General features: G+C 43.3%; 1 protein-coding gene across 2 annotated transcripts in view; it reads right to left on the reverse strand.

Annotated features, from left to right (window-relative positions):
- Window positions 1-20232, reverse strand: part of ESYT3 (extended synaptotagmin 3) — a 41717-nt gene that overhangs the window by 13152 nt on the left and 8333 nt on the right. Inside the window, exons 2-10 of one of the 2 annotated variants that reach the window (XM_026852950.1) lie at window positions 14326-14367; window positions 13368-13502; window positions 12751-12827; window positions 6422-6488; window positions 5734-5823; window positions 4620-4675; window positions 1869-1989; window positions 694-867; window positions 76-158 (exon numbers count right to left, since the gene is read on the reverse strand). In XM_026852950.1, the coding sequence (XP_026708751.1) occupies window positions 76-158; window positions 694-867; window positions 1869-1989; window positions 4620-4675; window positions 5734-5823; window positions 6422-6488; window positions 12751-12827; window positions 13368-13466 (767 nt within the window). In that variant the 5' untranslated portion in view covers window positions 13467-13502; window positions 14326-14367. Of the gene's footprint in view, window positions 1-75; window positions 159-693; window positions 868-1868; window positions 1990-4619; window positions 4676-5733; window positions 5824-6421; window positions 6489-12750; window positions 12828-13367; window positions 13503-14325; window positions 14368-20232 lie in introns of those variants that run through there. The other variant, XM_026852951.1, reaches the window with a different exon arrangement.

Below are 20232 nucleotides of genomic sequence, written 5' to 3' on the forward strand. Positions count from 1 at the left end.
GTTTCCAGCATGAATAACCTGGGTGTCCCATTTCAGAGCCATTACTGGACCCCAAGCAGGGTCATGCTAATTTACCTGCCCATAAAGTCATCTTTATCTGGATCTTCATCATATAAGTCCACTTCTAAGTCCTGACCAGGCACTTCATGAACAACAAACTGGAGGAGAAAGAGGTACTGATTAAAAATAAAATATAAAATAAAACTCACATAGGTTCATATAGACTGCAGACAAGAATACAAGACTTCACAGTTCTTTAACACATTAAGGACATTCCCTGCTGCTTTTTGGCTAACCATATAACAAATACAGTTGATTATAGGTGAAATTATTTCAAAACCAATTTGCTTGTTTCTGAACTACAAGCTAAACCCCTCAAACTGGTATCCCTGATAAGCAGAGAAGAATCAATGCTAGAGCAGACTACAGCTGCACAGACTACTGCATTGATTGATATTTAAAGCAGTGCTTTGCACCGCCTCCAAAAACCCACATATGTAAATCAGATCAACCTGAATGACATTTCAAGTTTGCAATGTAAATTGGAACTTGTTTAAGGGACAGAAATCCTCATCAATCAAGTAACAAGGAAGTCCACCTGCTCCAGTGCAGTCAGTTAAGAGAAGGTCCTCCAAGCACAGGGATGTAAACGGCTGTGCATCCTATAGATGGAAAGATCAAAAGATTCAGTACCTCAAATGTCTCATTCCAAATGGGATTAAGATCTCGGGAAACTGTCTTGCTTCGATACTGCACCGTGCCAACGCGAAGAAGAGCATATGGGTCAGACTTCCCCCTGATTGCACCAAGGAAACTGTCTTTCTGGACAAGGTTTTCAGCTTCTAGCAGATGAACCCTTATTACTCCCTGGATAAATTAAGATACAAAACTGGTCATGAAAATGTGATCTTTGAATAATTATAATATGCTACGTCCTAAAACTAGTTATTTCAGGCAGCAAGGGTAGTCACTGTGACAGGTCTGCAATGACATATATTTTGATGCAGTATATTTCAAATGACAGCTGTATTAAAACACTATTCCCAGCATTTACCTAGAACAACCCCACCCCCACCCCCCCAATTTAAACAGATACACAATGCAATCTAGATAACTGGGCAGGAAGTATTTTTTGTTTTTAAAACAGAAATATACATACACACATAGGACTACAGCCACAGTCAGATCAAATATGGAGTGAAGATCAATACCCACTGACTGAAGGAGGAACTAAGCATCTATTTGCAGGTTCTTTTTATTGCAGAGTGGCCATTCAGCTTCAGTTGGTGATGCAAGTTTGCGGTAGGGAGTATCCCTTTGTCATTCATTTATATGTACCTTCATTAACGTGTATTAGGTATTTGACTGATGACAGAGGCTGAAGATCTGGATATATGTCAAGCATTTAGATTTGGGAGATCTCAGCGGGGTTGTTTTTCCCTGAAATTTTTTCTGTAGCAAAGATGTGTCACCCTCTGAGCTCCCTATTTATACCCCTTCACATCATCAGTAAAAAAATTAAGTGGTCTGACATTCATTGCTTATGTATTGACCTCCTCTAACTGGAGATCTGTGGAAATATCAAATGAGACTAAACGTTTAAATTGTTAAATGAACTCAGTGTATAAACAAACTTCTTAAGACTACATACAGAGGGTAGGAACCCTCAGCCCCCACCCTCACACCCCCAAATTATGAATTATCCAACACCTGCTTTTACATTTCTGAAATATCACCTACAGAAAGCCTACAATCCAGGCTGAAACTGCTGATGAGAGCTGAATGTTCAGGAACCTAACACACTAAGCTCATGTGCAACCACGTTGTGACTAATGGGCACTCAGGTAGACTAACTGAAAAACACTCACATGTGGGATAGGGAACCTCAAGAGGGCAATGTTCATGTTCTTCTTCAGAGGCACTGTGATCCTGTTTGGTAGAACCAGGCGTGCAGCTATGAAGTCTTGAATTAGGGAGTCCGACATTATGCTGCAGGTGGTGGGGAAAAAAAAAAAAAAAACCCTGAAAGAACGGGGCACAGCACAAGAAACAGGTGCTTCAAAAGGAGTGATACTGCCTACCTTCCCCCAAAGCGTGCCTACATGCAACTGCACATGGGCAGAGGAAACTCACGCTTGTGACATTTAATTTAGAGCAAGAGGAAATGGAGAGTACAGTCTAAGACCAGAGCCAATCACCAAAGACGGATGTGGATCCCTGTGAAAGGTTAGGCTGGCTGTCTTCTATCAGTAATTGGTGTCCAGTTGAGCTGCTGCAGAGGAGAATACAAGCATGGGGCAGTCTCTCAAGATCCCTTTCAAACTTATTTCCTAATCACCAGTGCCTTGTGACACACATGGTACTGTGCTTACTTGCACGCAGGGATGTTCCAGTCAAGGGTTACTAGGGCTAGATGTGAATTGGGCTCTAGCAGGATGTAAGTGATGGATGGGAGCTTACGCCATGTGGTGAGATTGTCGTGCACCCAGAGAAGTCCTACAAACTCATGTGCCTTCTGGGTTTCCTTGGGAATGCAGAGAGAGCCAAGGTGAGGAGGGAATCTGGAATTTTTAGCATTTCACAGGCAGCTGAAGACCTTGAGGTAGTTTGTTTTTAGACTTAGAACATGGCCCCAGCCCACAATGCTGCTGTTGGCCACATGCTGAGACATTACTGTAAAATGGAAGGAAAAAACAGCCACATTCAAAACAAAATGAGTTTGGCTTTTTTTTTTTTTTTAAGAAGACCAAGCAAAAGATGAGATTCTGTATCTTGATATATTTTGCACTAAGAAGAATAATCTTGTTTGAAGTAACCAAAACTTTGGTACAGAAGAGACGACAGTGGCTGAACTCAGGGTAATGTTTGTCTTTGAGTTTAGGGAACTTTCCAGTCTAATCTAAAACTTATGCATTTTTAGCCTTTCAGTTCAAAGCTTTTCTTTGGAACTGCTCTATTTGTATGGTGGGGACAACTAATTTGACTGCTTCTCCTGAGCAAGGAGTATACAGCTATCATAGACCTTCAGTGCTCTCTGGGTGATTAATAAGAGGATTCCAATATACTTGGCATAAGCAGTAGACAGTATTAACAAGGAAACCCAGGAGCACCAAACATCTGAACGACTTTCACCCTCTTAATAAATCTAGTGCTTATAAGGCAGCTTCTCAGGGTAAGACTGTGCAATGAAATCGTCAGAGTTCACAGATGAGGCTGGACTCACACAGAAGGAAAGTCCTTTCCTACTCCATATGTAAAACCAGGAGCATGAAAGCCCTTGGTCAGGCTGTTGGCTTTCCTGTCAAAAAAACCCACAGGAAGGTCACAGAATTGTCCCTTCTCTCGGGTCTCGGGGTACATCCAACTAAACACAGCTTGTATATGAAAACAGATGACTGCAGCCAGTTTCTTTACACTCTTAAGTAAGCCCAATTCATTTGAAAGGGAGAGCTCTTGTTCAACCTGTACTTCAGCTTATTCACAGCCAGGCATGTTTTGCTCCTGGCTTTCATGCGTACTGCTGATGGACAAGCAAGGATCTCTGTGTTCAAATCCTTGTGAGGGAGTCAGGGAGTGAAAATTTAGGACACCAAATTTGCACTTAAATTATATGAGAGGCTGTAGGTTGGAACACCTACATACCTCCTCCCTACAAGGAATAAGGAAACCACATTAGAAAAGAATAGATAATTCCTCTGATAAAAACTGGAGCTCTCAGGGCAAACTTCAGGGCAAAAGGCCACTCTGGCCCCAAATTAAGAGAAAAACAAAGCTTCCTCTCACTCAACATCAAAGTTCTTCAGAGGCCCTTTAATGCATAAACTGGCACCTAAAGTAGCCAGACACTTCTTATGAGTCTGAAAACCATGAGCATCAGGGGAAGAGAGGGGGACAGAAGTGCCTGCATTTGTGTTTAAAGGGAGAGAGGCAATGGCTGAGTAACCAAATACATTTCATTTTTGCGTGAAAGAATCTTCTCGTTACACTAAGAAATAAGGACAAAGTGAATCTCCAATCTGGAGAAACAGTTTAAATCCTGCAGTACTGAAAACCTCTAAGATTTTCATCCTTGCTATGCAAGTTTTATGTACAGGATCAACCCAAGAGGCATTGGAGAAGAGTTACATTTTCTGAAGAACCTACAGGGTGAGCAGATGACACAGAAAGAGAAGAACCTGGTGCAGTTTTCTTCCTTATGGATTGTATTTCAGGACAGAGGGACTGCAACTCTGTGATACCTAGTATTTTTTCACTTTAAGGTAAATAAACATAAGCACAGACTGCCTGTTACCTAGGTCTGTTCATCTACCTTTCTAAGTAACTGTACATGGGAAACAGAAGGGCTCATTTTTTTATTTATAGATGATTGTAGTTTCGGGGATTTGCCACTTCCACCCTAAGTCCCAAACACAATGAAGTGATTGAAGCAATTCTGACAGGCTGTAAAAAGCACCCTCCTCAGGTTTTGCAAGCTACACAGCCAGGTATGACGGAACACGCCATCAGTGTGATACCATTTACGTGCCACTCATGAGAATAACTGATGAATACTGGAGAAGCCATCCCAACCTCCAAAGGCTATTTAAAGAAGAACAAAGTGAAGCAAAACAGACACTCACTTAATCCCTGGGACATCCAGGAGGTTGCTCATGCCCGCCCAGTTGATTTCCAAGTGCTACAACAAGATCAGGGAGAAAAATAATACAGGACCATTAAAATTTATTTCAAAACAAAGGCAGGATTTAAAGGGGAAGCAAATGCTTCTAAAACAAAGACAGATGTTTAAAGAAAGCAAAACCTGCACCAGTAAGTGACTGCATCTGTACATTATAACCAACAGGTAGTATCAATTCCCTTAAGTATTTTGCCTGCCATACTTGAAACGAGGGTATCACTGGGACTTACCCTGCAAGCACAGGGAAAGACAGCCTTCAGCCCCTCCCAACGGCCACTGGCAGATGCCTTGGAGTCATGCCTAGTAAATCGAACAGCCATACCTAGACTTTGAAGTTGTTTCCTCATCCTTTCACCTAGGGGTTGGCCTATGCCCTGAGGCAGGGAGATTTACAAACACCACCCACTGCAGGAGTCTGTATTTTTATTCACACAATAAAGTTTTTTTTCCATGTACTAAAATATTGCTACTGCATCTAAACACAAAAGTACCTCATCCAAAATCAAAAATGTATGACTTCCATGAACTCAAGCAGAGCATAACCCACAAGGAAGCAAAGCTGTGTGCTGTAAGATAACTGGTTCTTACAAGATTAGGTTTCTCATATTTCATTAAATCACAATTCAACTACAAGGCACATGACGTTAACAGGTAAACTTTCAAAGCATGAGACCATGACTGAATGAATGTTCTCCAATATGACTGCATTTAAAATCTATGAATGGGAAGACTGAAAATCCACCTGCCAGGAACCTTGCAGCAAAGGTCTATGAAATGGCTGCTGTGCTGTCACCATCAGAAAGTCCTCCCATTCTCAGAGTGAAGTAACTTTTTTATACACTGCTACAAAAGAAAAGGGAAAATTCATTCCTGTCCTCTTGGATTTCAGGAGGAACAGTGAACAATCAGCACTGTGCCATTCAAACACCTGCACTGTGAGGCAGTCACAGTCACGCAGTTTGGGTTACCAGTGATGAACAGCTTGTGTCACTCACTGGAGCCCTACTCATGCAGGAAGACAGACCAAGAAGGAGGAAGGCAGTTCATTACTGACTCACCGGTTTCTGCATAAAAAACAAGGTCACTGCTCCTATAAAAGGTGCATCAGTTAGAAGAGGTTCCAGTATCACCCGTAATGTCCCATACAACTGCAAACAAAGGAGAACAAGGAAAAGCTCTGAGTCTGAAAGTACTCTCAGGATGCAGTTTCAAAACCAAGATTTTCAGTGAGGAAGAGAATTTGGAAATCCTATTTGAAGTAATTTTATTTAGAATTTAATAACAACCACCACGCCCTCCCCCCAGACCATTGCTACTGATATTGGGCAATGTTTTCTAAATTTGTGGAGTCTCTCTGCAGTCCTGACTGCCACACAATGAAGCTATCTGCCTACTAGTTTTTAACATTGTATGAACAGGTGGTTGGCCTAATCCAAACCAGTTTATGAACACCCTGACAGGGCTGACTTTTGATGTTCTCTACCAACATGCAGCTCCTCTGAACTCCAGTGGTAGAAGCTGGCCCACATGAGCTCAATGCTCTAGCACTGACCCTGTTTAAGAGTCACATTAAGAAGGTTAAAAGTGGTACGTAGGTGCTTTCCAAGGCAGGCATCATTTCCCCAGCCAAAACACAAGAAGATAAAGCCAATCACTCCAAGCCTGCTAGTTGGTGGTTTCCCAGCTGTCATGACCTCCCCACTGAGACACGCTACCTTGAACAGACAACATTAGCACTGTACACACCTGCACACCTTTCACTCCGAGATTAAACTTTGATATGTCCATGTGAATCTCACAGTCTCCTATGTAACTGAAAAGAAAATTCTCACATTATTCCACAGTTTGCAATAGTCCAATGAGAAATGTTGGGCTGTACAAAGGAAATTATTAATGACTGACAACATGACACCATGGGCTGAGACAGATTTTCAAGCAACTGAAAAGAGGGGAAGTTGAGCACATTGAACAAGGGTCATATCTTCACAAGAGAAACCCTGCAGTCAGCTGGGATATTGATCTAGTGGCAAAATGTCAAAGCAACATCTGTATTTCAAAGTCCCTTTTCCATTCTTAAGACTGGCAGTTGGCTGAGGCAAGCTTTCTCCAAGGAGGGGATCAACAGGTTCGTTCAAAATTCAAAGTCACAACAATTGCCATCTTACTCCCTTCTCTGCCAATGGCCTGATCCCACCCCACAACCTGGTGACCCAGCTCCCAAGCTGATTCATAGCCATTGTTATTACATATGGGGTCCTCCCCTTGCCCACAACCCAAAAGCCTACTTGAAGGTCAAATTCATTACTAAAAATAACCTGGTTTCCTTGAGGCTGAATTAAAAGACAGTAACTTAGATCAGATTTTGGTCAGTTGCCATGGAGAACATCAGGTTTTAAATAAAACTAATGCCGAGTGCGATACTTTAGCTATTTGGAAACTACCTTAGACTTTTCTTAAAGTACAAACATCATCTTATGCAGAAAATTATGGCCACTCCCCAGGGAGCAGAACCTAGCAGATTTGTTGATGCCTCTGGCAGAAACCACCTGAAGGGAGCTACCAAGTTCCCTTTCAGTCCTCTGAGAAATAGTTCTTTCTGGATACAGACACACAAACACCCTGCAGGTAAAGTAGGGTGTAAAGGCACGGCAGCACAGTGAATGTGCTGTGCTTGCCGCCTGCATGCATAATTTCACCCCATAATCAAAGAAAAAGGGACAAGATTTTTGTTCTGACCACATGCATACAGGCAATATATACAGTGCTGCAGTTGCCACTAATTCACAGTGTAATTTGCACACAGACAGATTCCCTCCCCCCAAAAAAACCTGCCAAGAATGTGTAAACCGGCAAATTTGTCTTCATTTTCACAAGCAAATGTTTGTTAACAGATAGTCACTTAACAGAATTTAAAAAGCTCATAACAAACCAATTAAAGCCTTTAATGTGAGAGCATTCTCATTTCTTAAATAACCAACCTCACAGGCCATGCCAAAATTAACACAATCTTCCTTATAAGGTAGTCACATAATTAAACTTATTTTTACGTTTATTAATTTCTGCAATTTTGACATTATCTTACAGCTCATTACAGTCGGTCCTAATAGAGCTTTGTCACAATAAAAGTCTAAATGAGAAGCCAAAATGAGTTCCTCAATATGCAGTAATTAATCCAAGAGGATTTAATTCAGCTGTTGCCAGTGTCCAACACAACAAACAATAGTTGTGGCGTTTCAATTTAAAACCATCATGCCTTTCCACACAGTCAAACACTCTTCCCACCCCGTCCTAGATGTCTCTCTTCAGTAACACTTCAGTACATGTAATTGGTGTTTTAGAGTCTAGATGTTAGAGAAGTCTTTACCCCTTTTATCAGAGCCTGAGCCTTTAATTATGCTTAAGTCTGCTTCACACAGGCATCACCCCTCTGCCAGGGTGCTTGGTAGAAAGGATGCACTCTGTTCATTAGTTTTACTCCTCATTTCCAGTCCAAGCTGCTCATGCTTTCATCTTCCACCTCTGCTCAGCATAACCTTGCTGTGCTCTCTGCTGTCCTCCCCCAGACAGAGCACATCTGAGCCAAACTCAAGCCCTGACACTCAAAAGTGTGTCCCTTTGTCACTATCCACCGGATCATGTTTTACCCACCTGTGAAGGGTGGAAGAAACACCCCTTTTTCTCCTAAATCACCTATTGCACAAGGTGATGCCAATTAGCATGTCTGTGCCATGGATGAGAACTGAAAGAGCTTCTACAAGTCCATGTATCTGCATCTCTTCTGGACTTGGGTGGAAAAACTGGGACCAGTGTTTATGACACAATGGCAATCCACTGGCTGAAGGCAGGGATGCTACGAGAGCACATACTGACAAGTCTAACTGGATGTCGATGCATCTCTTTAGACAAGGCACGTGCAATTCTCCCCCTGTAAAGTAACTCCCCACAGGCCCCATATTCTCATTGGCCTGTATGCTAAAAGCCCCCTTTGGTCCAGGCTTCTCAAGTGCTTTGTAAAGCAGACTACTGCTTAGTCTGCCTGACTTTGGTCTTGGGTAAATCAGCAAGCAGTATTAGACAGAGAGACAAGAAAATGTGACCAAGTACTACAGGGTATGAGAAAAACCAGACTATCTCTGCCTTTCCCCTTTGCCTATCAAGTCAGGCTCCTGAGGGCAAATGTTCCTTTTCTGCTCAAGACTGACAAATTTCCAAAATGGTTTTAGTTTCTTGTAAGATCCTACAAACTTAGTTAACCCAAACTCCACCAAAGCTCAAAGTACTGTTGCATACTTCTTTTGACTACTTTCTCCAATTCTGCACTAGATGACAAGAGACTGTCTTTCCCGATTTGAACACTCACCATTTAGGAAGTCCAGAATTGCAATGCATACATTTTTTTTACACATGTTAATTATTACACTATTATTCTTCTTCATCTCATGTATGGTAGATACCACAGAAGAGCATGGAAATGAAAATTCAAAACATTTCCAATGAAAAATGATAATGAGTAGTAAATCAGATTAATTAAATAGGAAGCAACTGGCTTGCAAGATACTTTTCTGGTAGGTAATAGTGCCCTCAAATACTTTGATGAGTTATAGCCAGTGATTACATGGGTACACAACAGCTCTGTCAACTACAGAATTAGTGGGAAGAAAAGCAGCTGTAGGAGGTCAAGTGGTTGCACTTGAAAAGTTCCCATTTTGAAAAATACAGTTTTGGAGAACGTTTCTGGAATGCTTTGACACTCATTCATCTGGAGAATGCAACTGTCAGCTCCCTATGCTCAGGGGATAGATTCATGATTTAGATCTATGGCAAATTGTTTGGAGATCCCAGAGTATTCCCAGTTTATTTCCAGCTGGAATCTCATATTTCAGATTTGACAATTTCAAATCCTAGTCTGGTGAGGACCTCATATTTCATTTAGCCACTGCAAGAACCCTGATACTTTCTTATGTGTCATGTGAAAGCTGTAGATCAGGTATATTTGTGCTGGAAAGCAGATACATGAAGAGAATAGAGGCACCAGGACCTTCAAACAGATAAGTGACAAACTTTGTCTGTACAGAAGACCTAAGGGTAAGCAGCGATTATCTCAACATTTCTGTTCAGTCCTATAAGCTGTGAAAATTTACACAACTTACTTTACACCAATTGGGTGCATGATCTCAGGGACTGAGCAAAATATTTTGACAGAAAAATTACAGCCTCCTTCCGTGCTGTTGCCAAAAGGTCTCTGTGCCTCACAAGTAGTCACCTCTGAGCCTTGGTTTTCCTGCCAAAAACTCAAGTATAGCCCTTTCACATGGACAGCCATGACTGTAATGAGACAGTGCTCCACATAGCCATTCCCAATGCTCTGATGCTAGAGACATGTAAGCTGTTGTTAACAGATTTAATTAAAGCAGCTTCTCAAGTCCCTTTAACTTCATGCAATACCAGATCTCCAGGCTCTGCTGACAGCTACTGCTCATACAAGTAAGGGACCTCTAAGTGCTATTTTTCACAGTTCCCAAGCAAAGGATGCAATCTGTGATACCACAAATCTAACACAGAGGAAAGGAAGTTCTCCACACAGCACAGACCTGAATCACAGCATTCAGTGCTGCATGTTATGGAGATCAGGAGCACAGATTAAACAAAACACTTGATGGACCATATGTCTACAAGTGGCTATTAAAACCCCACAAATGATTCCATACAGATCACAAAGGAACACTAAGAGGGAAAGGTCTTTTCCACTCCTGCCATTTTCCTGTGTTTTTCCCTGGCCAAGTCAAAGACTCTGGGCTTCAGAGACTAGTTGCTTCCTTGTCAAAACTGGAGGCAAAAAATCCCTCCTCCTGTATGGCTGTGAGACTGAAAGCAAGAAGCATTTACAGAGCACACCGCGATTTCTGGATGCAAGACACTGCCTAAGTGAAAGGGTAAGTCAGCAGTGGAGCTGAGCAGAGCTGCTGCTGAGGCCGGAGTGCCGCTCACCAGGACACCAGCACCCTGTGTGAAGTGGCTGGACAGCCTCCCTGTGGCAGCCGCAAGTGAGCCAGCCACAAGGCCACGCTCACGTGGGTTCAGCAGCAGGGGAACTCCCACAAAATTACAGCCAGCAAGCACCAAAGCAAAGGAGTCATGTTTATAACATGCAGACACCCTAATCCATGAATGTCCACTGCAACACTGTGGCCTCAACATTGCCAAGTGCACCCCACTGGCACACACCCCACATCACACTCTCCTCCAGAGCTCTGATGCCAGAACACAGCTCTGTGGACAGATACAGCCATTTAAACATCCCCAGCATGCAGAAACCGAGAGGCAGCAGCCTCATGCTGGGGAGGATCAAGGCCACCTCCTCTAAGCAGCGACTCTCCCAACATCAGCTGCACCAGCGCTGACACTCACTACTATTCATGTAGCTAAGAAAGCCTATTTTGTAAAGGGGATTTGTCTCACTCTAGAAAAGTGGAGATTGACCATTTATTTTCTAAGAAAGAAAAACAAAGAAAAAAAAAGAAACAACAAGAAACCCACATGTTCCTTTGGCAATCCAGAAAATAGGCAGGTAAACAACACCACTGCTCACAGATTTCCTTCTCTCCATTTTGGAAAGTAATACACTACCTCCTGTGGACACCATACAATGCACAACACTCATCTTAGTTGCAGAAACTGATGTTAATGTATTAACTGAGTCCTTAACACAGCCCAGGAGAAGAGACTCCCATCAGAGAGACAAGGTAGTCTGAACACTCCTGTGTGAATACAGAAAATACTTGGGTTATCAGGTGACGGTTCAGGTTAAGTTATCATCAGGATGAGGAACAGAGGTGTTCGGCCAGTTTGGAGATGCTGATGGATCTGCCAGAGGGATAGGAACAAGGAGGTGGGGGAATCCCTCTGCAGAGGGTTGTTAAAAGACAGTGAAAATGAGTATGTGGGAGAAGCAGCCTGGAGAAGTAGTTTAACAGAGAACAGCAGCAACCTCTTGCAGAGCCTTAAAGGCATCAAATCCCTCCATCTCAATGTGGAAAGCACAAATGATTTGCCAACGGCCCTAAAACTGGTCTAGCTATTACAAAGAGCACTCCACTGACAGCACTGAATCATAACATGTTCTGGCTGAAAATCAAGTATGTCTTTTTGCAGGGAGAGATGGTGCTCCGTCGGGCTGGGGATGCTGCCATGCCATTGCCACATTAAGCAGCAGGCACAGTTCTGAGCAGCTCTGTGCTGTTGTCAAGACACTCTGTAATTTCACACTGCTTTTTCCTGGCACTACCATGAAGAAAAGCCATTTAAATTGGGCAGTTCAATCACCCACTAAACTTACAGAGCTACAGCAGCATGCAAGTGGTAATTCCCCCAGTAATTCCATTCTCCAGGCTAAACCAGGAGAGCGTTTAGCTCTGCAGTGGCTCTGATGTTAACAAAACACACAAGCTCATTTGAAACAGCCTGGGAGATATCAAATGTTTTATCTAATTTTGTTGTTGTTGTTAATAGCTAGAGGCAGTTTTCTGCTCAGAGAACAGCTGTAATCAAAAAAAGCAAATGCATTGGGTGGCACACAGAACAAATGGTGAGTAAAACAAGAGGATTAATCTAGAGGAAGGAATTAAAAAACAAATAGCACAAGTAGTTCTGGAAGAACTGGAGAGGTTGGACTGAAGAGGAACCAAAGTGGGGCAAGACAGACCAAGCACCTCCATGCCTGAGAGCTGTCGGAACAGGAAATACAGTTCCAAAACTTGGGTTCTTACTGCCATGAATGGCACAGCCAAGGGACACATTCTTACACACCGTGGCAGCAGTGATGGGCCAGAGTAGGTAACACCTAGACCTGTGCAGGTGACACTGTTTTCTGACTTAACAGCTGATGCACAATATCTCATTTTTGTTAGTACCAAGGACATCCAGCTGGGGGACAGATGTTGATATAAGGTAAAGACCTCCCCACTTCATGCTGATCTTAGTGGACCACATGTCCAGTCCAGCACAACAGCTCAGACACAGGTGTCAAACAGGCAGTGAGTTAAGAACAATCTACATATCCAATGATGCAATGTTACCATATCTGCAGGTCTAGGATAACTTGTCTTCTATCAATTTCTTTGGTGTAGGCTTTTATTCCATTGATTCTAGGGCACTGAAATAAAGACAAACAAGATACAACATAGTTAATATCCTTCAAGTTGAGCCCAAGTGAAAAGTCCTACTCACTTCAATCAGTCTGAGTACAGAAGCATTCATTAAAGACTACACAACTGAATGTAAAGTATGAGTAAACCACACAAGTTTTTCCCTTAAATAGGTAGTGTGAACAGTCTTGGCAGTCCTCAAATACAGGGCTGGTTACAAGTAGCCCATGCTGTAAACCTTAGGAAACACTGAGAACTCCTGTCACAGGGGTATAACAAAAAGAAATGTGGATGCATGTCCCTTTTTCTATCTCCAGTCCCATGACACTGACAACCAGTGGGAAGGGATGAGTGGGTCTCCTATACGATCTTTCCTTCACAGTGAAGACACTTAAATCAGCATGAGGAGGGAACAAAGGAGGCAGCAGTGTTGTACCAACACCATTTAGTTAAACATTCAGACCTATTAAAGAGCTGAACAGACTCCTCTTGCATCTGAACTTTTCAGAAAAGACTGAATCACAAGCATTGCAAAGGATTCACACTACCTTCTCGCCAAAGTGGATCTTGGTAAAGGTGCATGTTTTCAGATGTACATTCTTAGCTCTGATTTTTGGTTCAAGAACTTCTTTAAATGTTTTTTCCATGATTGTCCCAAAGTATGGCCAAGCCTGTACAAGGACCTGAAGAACAGCAAAAGCTGAAATACACCGAAGATTGTATAAAATACCTTTTGTTTAGAAACAGACACACACATCACACAACACCTGGCTATTTATGTCTGTCCTTTTAAAATACCAAAACATATTTGCACTCTTAAGTCATCATTACAGAAGGATGCACATCAGTTCTTCAGAAAAAGAATTTGGTTTAGGAACTGAAGGGTAAGTTTTCAGCACCACAGAGTCTATTGACTGCTTCTAACCACAGTGGCTGAGCCAGCAAAGCCCAGGGTTAAAGTCTCTAAAGCACAATAGTCCCTAATTACTCTGAGGTGTCACAAAGTTCCCTGGCGTTAAGTTTATTTAGAAATGATTTACATCAAAACGAAAGTGTGCTAAAGAGGAAAACAGGATAGTTACAGGATGCTAATTTGCAAGTTCAGCTGTTTTGCTTTGAATTCCACAGGAGCCAGTTCCAGTGACTACACCTGCTGATGGGAGCAACTGCCTCAGCACTCTCTGGGAACCTCTCCGGTAAGAGGAGATGCCACTACTTTTGCTAAAATAATAATAATACATACACACACACTTGCTTTTTTTAAAAAAATCTCAGAATAAAGTGTTGTGGTCAAATTCATCAAACCTATATCAACCAGGCATACATTTGGATCTCACCAAAACCTCAGTGGCAACTCTAAGCTTCAGTAGCTCCAGGACTTAAGTACAGACACTGATATGATCGAGCCATATTGTAGTGACTCGATAACTTTCTCAGACTTGGCTCGCAGAGTTTGTGCTGTGATGCAGCTCAGAGCAGATGGCCTCACAAACTGCAGCTCCTCACCTTGTTCAGCCACTCCACTCGTTCAACATCAGGGAAGTGAACCTGAACGAAAAAAAAGAAAAGTAGTGAGTGCCACATGCCATCCATTTCAGCATACTTCAACACATGTAAAAGATACCATGGAGCATGCATGGAACAAGTTTTAGGATAAGCTGAGATCCCTCTGCCCTCATACATACATCCTTTATAATTTACTACCTCCCTGAAAAAAACATAAAAGGAAAATAAAATAGTAAAAAATAGTAAAAGGCAAAAGAACACACATGCACTGTTGTACCAGTATGCCTCTGGGCACATTTATATGAATAAAGCAAGTGTCATATCCTGTTTATGATGTAAAGCAGCATTAGATTTCTCATCCTTCTCTTGGTCATGCCTTGGGAAGCCACGAGAACCTGCTTCCCTTCAAGATCATGAGTGCAGGACCTGTTTCCTGTACTGGCTTACCAGCTAACCTCAACCAGAACACCACACTTTGGAAAACAAGAACCTGCTTGGGAAACTCAATTTATTGTTTGCGGCAGCATTTCTCCACTAGCATAGTGCCAATGGCTTCAGGAAAAAGAAGCGCTATAAGAGTTCAAGCTTATTAGCATACACTATCATGTGTAACAGTGCAGTGTTTTCACCTCTCAGAGGTTTTTAAGATGTTAAGGACAAATTAAAATGAAGTAGACAGGCATCATGTTTCCATACTGGACACATCAAATGCCAACAAGAAGCCTATGTGTCCTTTACAAAATCCCTCCGATTCCCTGAAGTGATAACTTACTTAATCACCATCGGAACAGTCAGAGATGAGGCCACTCTCAAGTAGTTAACTGACCTCTCAGACCTCACCAAGCAGCTGCTGAGTGAAGAGACACAACCTTCTTGCTACAATCAGACACCAAAGTCTTATGGATGGGGTATTTTCAGCCAGCACTACAGGCTACTGCAGGTTGTTGCAGAAGGGAAGGATGGTGCAGCAGCTTCTCAGAATGGACATTCGGGCCCTGCTCAGCTCTATAAGAGCACTCAAATACAAAGGGACTCCTTCAACTATCATCCAGCCTGATAATAGTAACTGGTTAGGACAAGACATCACCTCCTTATTCAAGAGCTGTGAATTGCACTCTTCAAAGGCTTGCTGTTTAATTCAGCAGCTTTCAGAGAGGTGCCCAGAGATGTTTGGATGGAACAGACAGCAGCTTGCCTTTCATTCCAGCTTCATGTACGATTTCAGAGCCCACTTCCCTTGCTCAAATAATGCTTCAAATTGTATCCAATTATTACATTAAAAAATCCAAAGTGACATTGCCATATTCTTTATAAGCAATTTCTTTTGATGCTCTAAATAGCAACTTTTCCACTAAATAAGACGATGCAAGTTCACTGAAATGTCAGCCTACCCAGCTCTATTTGCATGATAAAGTGAGAATACAACATTAGAAAGGACAATCAATACTGATAAATTGCTGCTGACATTTTACAGTGAGGTGGATTATGTGAATCAGGGGACTGCTACTTCACCTGCCAGCCTTTCATCTTTCACCAAACGGTCCTCCCCACCAGGGTAGCCTGAAGGCCTGCCTGAAGGCAGCTGGTCCCCAGCTCCAACACAACTGCTAAGCACCAGTGTCCCACAGCGTTTGAGTCACCATTCTGGATCAGGCAGGGTAGAGCAGGGATGGAAGTACCAGGGCGAGCTGTCCTTCAAAAGACCTTACAGCGAGGGGAGGGGTGTGACCCAAAAGAAAGGACAGACCAGGACTCAGGGCAATAGTTTGGCTACCACATCCCAATGAAAAAATCACATCCCACGTGTGAGATCCACCAACATTAAGGGGAGAAATGTAGCACAACATAAACTCCTGAAGTTGGCTGGTATTAATCACTAGAGCCCAAGCTGCCAGAGATGCAACTGCAAGAGGTGACTGAGAAGCAAGTTGGTGGTTAAAGAGCTGCAACAGCACACAGAAGCATCAGGAAACAGGCAAAAACCATGAGGAGGCAGCAGCGGCTAGACCCACCTTAAGAAAAAGCAAAATTAAATTCACTATTTGAGCCACAAACACCCAAACCAGACAGACCAGGGCAAACTCCAAAAGCAACCGCAGTGAATCACAGATCACTGTGTCACACCTCAGATGGCTGTGATAGGATTAGCAGCCATTTGCAATACATTTCCATCCCGCTTGACACCCCCTCGTTCTTGTGTTTGCCACACAGCTCCTACCCAGGCACTCTGTGCCTCAGTTTCCTTTGACGGACAGAAGAAATAGTGCTGCTGTAGCTCAAAGGTACCAAAGACCACCAGGAGCTCCTCAGCTAACACAACAGGGCTCTCACAGAGGCAAACACCACAGGAACTGGCGACTATACATGTCTCTGGTGAAAAACAGCTTTCTGCTTATTATGAAATGTCACCAAATTTCAGTGGGTTCCCAATAGCAAAGGTCAACTGTACTCAATGGTATTAACTCAATGAGCAGTTCTGTAGAAGCAGAAGAGCTTGGTATCCAAGTGTTGCATCTAGATTATCCACTGCCTAGTAAGACATAAACTGAGCAATAATGTGAATGTCTCACTAGCAGAAGATGAGTGCTTCTCTAGTTCAGCTCAGTGACACCACCAAGCTCTGTCCTTGACCCAGCAGCTTACTCCAAGAACTTACTGTGTTCTAATATGTTTTGGGAAAAAAAATAAATCTGCAGTTCCATACTTTTTAACCACTTGCTCTGGACTTCAGACTCACTCCTGACGCTTGTTACTGGTGAGAGCCCTGGCAGCAAGATCTTGTCCTCGAGTTTGTCATCAGTACAGCACAGGTAAGGGAAGCCCAACACACTTCCTTCTAAGCTCACAACCAGCCACCAAGAGCTGCCAAAACTATCCTAGAATAAAACTTAACCCTGTAGCCTTGGGCAAGTCACACTATCAAAATCAGTTCTCCCCATCTAAAAATGCAGGCACACTTCTTGCCAGTATCTTCAGAATGCTACAAAAATTACTTAGCATTTGAAAAGATCTTTGAAGATCAAAACCACTAGATAAGGACCAATTACTAGCAAGTAAAGAAAACGTGTGAGTTTCTTCATGGCTCCATCTTGCCCTGGAGCAGGCCACACCAACGATCATAGCAACAGCAGAAAACATGTCTGACAACAGTGCCATTCTGTTCAAACACAACAGAGGAATCTATCCATCAGGGCTTCTGCTTCTTTGCGGTTTTGGTGGTGGGTTTTTGTTTGCTTGGGTTTTATTTGTTTGTTTAAGGACAAGGTTTTTTAACTCCCTGCTAGGGGCAAAAAAAAAAAAAGTCTAAACAAGCCTTTTGTGTGAACAAGGAATTAACAGGCAAAATTTCAAAAGGATTGCTCTGTATCCAGTAATAGCAATTTCTCCTGGTAAAAGGAGCTTAACACATCAGGAAGAAACTCAGCATACTTGGATGTTCTCACCTGCAACCTCCTAACAGCTGTAAAAGCAACAGGGAAAAGTCACCACCAACCCCAGGAGACAGAACAAAGGTGGAAGCCCAGCTACCTCTGTGCTGGGCACTGACTGGTTTTACAGAAGTCATGCTAAAGGCTGCACAGGCTGAAGTGAGAAAATCTCACCTCTCCAAGACACAGCTCTGGCTCTGCTCACCGTGAGCAGATTTCCAGCCTGGCCTCCTAAGGAAGCACAGCCTGCCCACGTAAGCTGTCTAGCATAGGAATGCCTCAATTCCAAATTCACTGGCTGGTTTCAGCCAAGAAACTGGTGCTGCAAAATAACCCTGCAAATTCCCTGAAACAGATGGTTAAGTAGATGAGGGAAACCCTCCCAGCGTCCCCCCTGAGGGAAAGGCTGCAATAGAAATGCATCTCCTAACAACGGATACCAGGACTGAGAAGAGCCTGAGCCACATTGGAAGGAGCCACCACACTGCTCTTGGGGAGAATGGTTTTTAACCAACTCGCACAATCAGTGATCGATCACAACTCTTCACTGAACGGATACTCCTCATTTTACTATAGGGTACACGAGGAGACAAGTATTTGCCAATTCCCTAAAACACTGCCATTGATTGACAGGACCTTTCCCAGGATTACAACACTGAGAATCCAACCCATGCTCCCCCTAGCCTGAACTGTATTCCTACTCCCACCTCCACATGTCAGGAGAGAAACACAAGGGACATTTTTAGAGCTGTTTCAGTTGAAGGCTCATGAACACTGAAAGACAAAAATCAAAGATAAAAAAAGACAACACCACTGAGAATAAACTGAATAGACAGCAGGTGAGAATCAGCAAAGACTGGCAGAGTGGACAAGCAGAAAATCAAACTGAGGAAGGGGATAGAAGGAAAATTAAAAGCGAGAAGTTAAAAAAACAAGTATAAGCATAGTGTGATAGCAAACACCAACTGATGAAGAGCCTAAGTCATCAACGTAGAAAAGGAAAGGAGGAAAAGTGGCAATACGGATAAAAGGAAAGGAGGAAAAGTGGCAATACGGTGCAGCCCCTTTACCCTGAGGTCCTACATACATCCTGCCTGCCAGCAGCCAGCTCCAAGAACCCACAAGTCAGGAGTGAGGCCATTGGAAAGAGTCTGACTCCACCTTCTCTGGGAGCACACAGCGGTGAGACGGGCTGAAGGATCTCCTGAAGGAGGCTGAGCAGCCCCAGCTCCATCCACCCTCTCCTCACACACCAGCTGCTCCAGCCCGGGTGGGCTCTGCTGGAGCATCCCCGTTTGACAAAACCTCTGCTGGGCTTGGGGGACACGGCGCTCTGGGTGCAGCCTCGGGAATGCCGAGTACAGGGCAATCAGTAATCCCTTCCATCGACCGCCTGCCCGTGCACTAACGAAGCCTGACACTTTCAACCACAAAACCTAAGAACTTTTGAGACTCTGTGTGTTTGGGGGGGGCAATTCTGTTTTTTCAGCAATCATTAAGAGATTCAATTTCTTGTTACCAAGATTCAGGGCGCTTGAGGATAAAATGCAACACTATTATTTTCACGGCATCAGGGCAAGAGCTGACACCGCCACACTCATTAAAACAACTCCGAGTTGTTTTAAACGCTCTGTTAATACAAACAAGCAGAAACCTCATTCAGAGAGACACTTCTGTGCCCGGCGGGAGGGAACATGTGCAGGGAGCTGCACCAGCTCTGCTGGGAGACCCTGCCCTCACTTTGCAGAAGTGCCAACTGCCTTCGTTTCCCACAGTATTAAGGAGAGCCAAGGGCTGTAGGCTATATAAAACAGTTTGCTGACTCTAAACGTCTCCATGCAACACTGCTTACAAATAGAGCTCTTTGATATTCTCTCTCCTACAAGAAAAGCATTTCCCTACCAGTCCCTGACATGTTTTTAAATGCTAAGCAAATGACGATGAAGAAAAAAAACCTCATCATCCTTTTCCTTTAGCCAACCAAGGCTATCCGACAAATAACTGAAAACATAAAATAAAACATGCAGCTACATTTTCAAGTTTCTTCACTGTAAAACCTAGAGTGTGAAGAACACACAGGGGTTGGCTTTCCGTGCCATCAAGAGTGGCTCTTTAAAGTTAAATGTTTGGTTTTCAGCAGGCAGAGAATATTATGTTTATAAATATTTTTTTCAAATGACGCTAAAGAGAAGGGGAGAAAACCTTCTGGATGAGGTGGTCTAAAATAAGTATCCTCTACACCGAAACACCTGCAGTGCAACTGCGCGTATTTGAAAGAAGGTTTCTCCGGGGATGCAGCAAGCTGTTTTACAGGCACGCTTACAGCAACATGCCCGTTTCCTGGCCTAAACCAACTTCCAGTTTGGTGCCGACTTTACCGAGCGAGACTTCGAAGTCAGAGGCGGCACTGCCGGGTCCAAAGCATCGCTGCCACCTCTCTGCCCTTCGGCTGCTCCCTGCGGGATGCCCCGCTCTCCGC

Source organism: Athene cunicularia, assembly GCF_003259725.1.
Source record: "Athene cunicularia isolate RWA chromosome 7 unlocalized genomic scaffold, athCun1 chr7_part1, whole genome shotgun sequence".
In the NCBI taxonomy this organism is placed as follows: domain Eukaryota; kingdom Metazoa; phylum Chordata; class Aves; order Strigiformes; family Strigidae; genus Athene; species Athene cunicularia.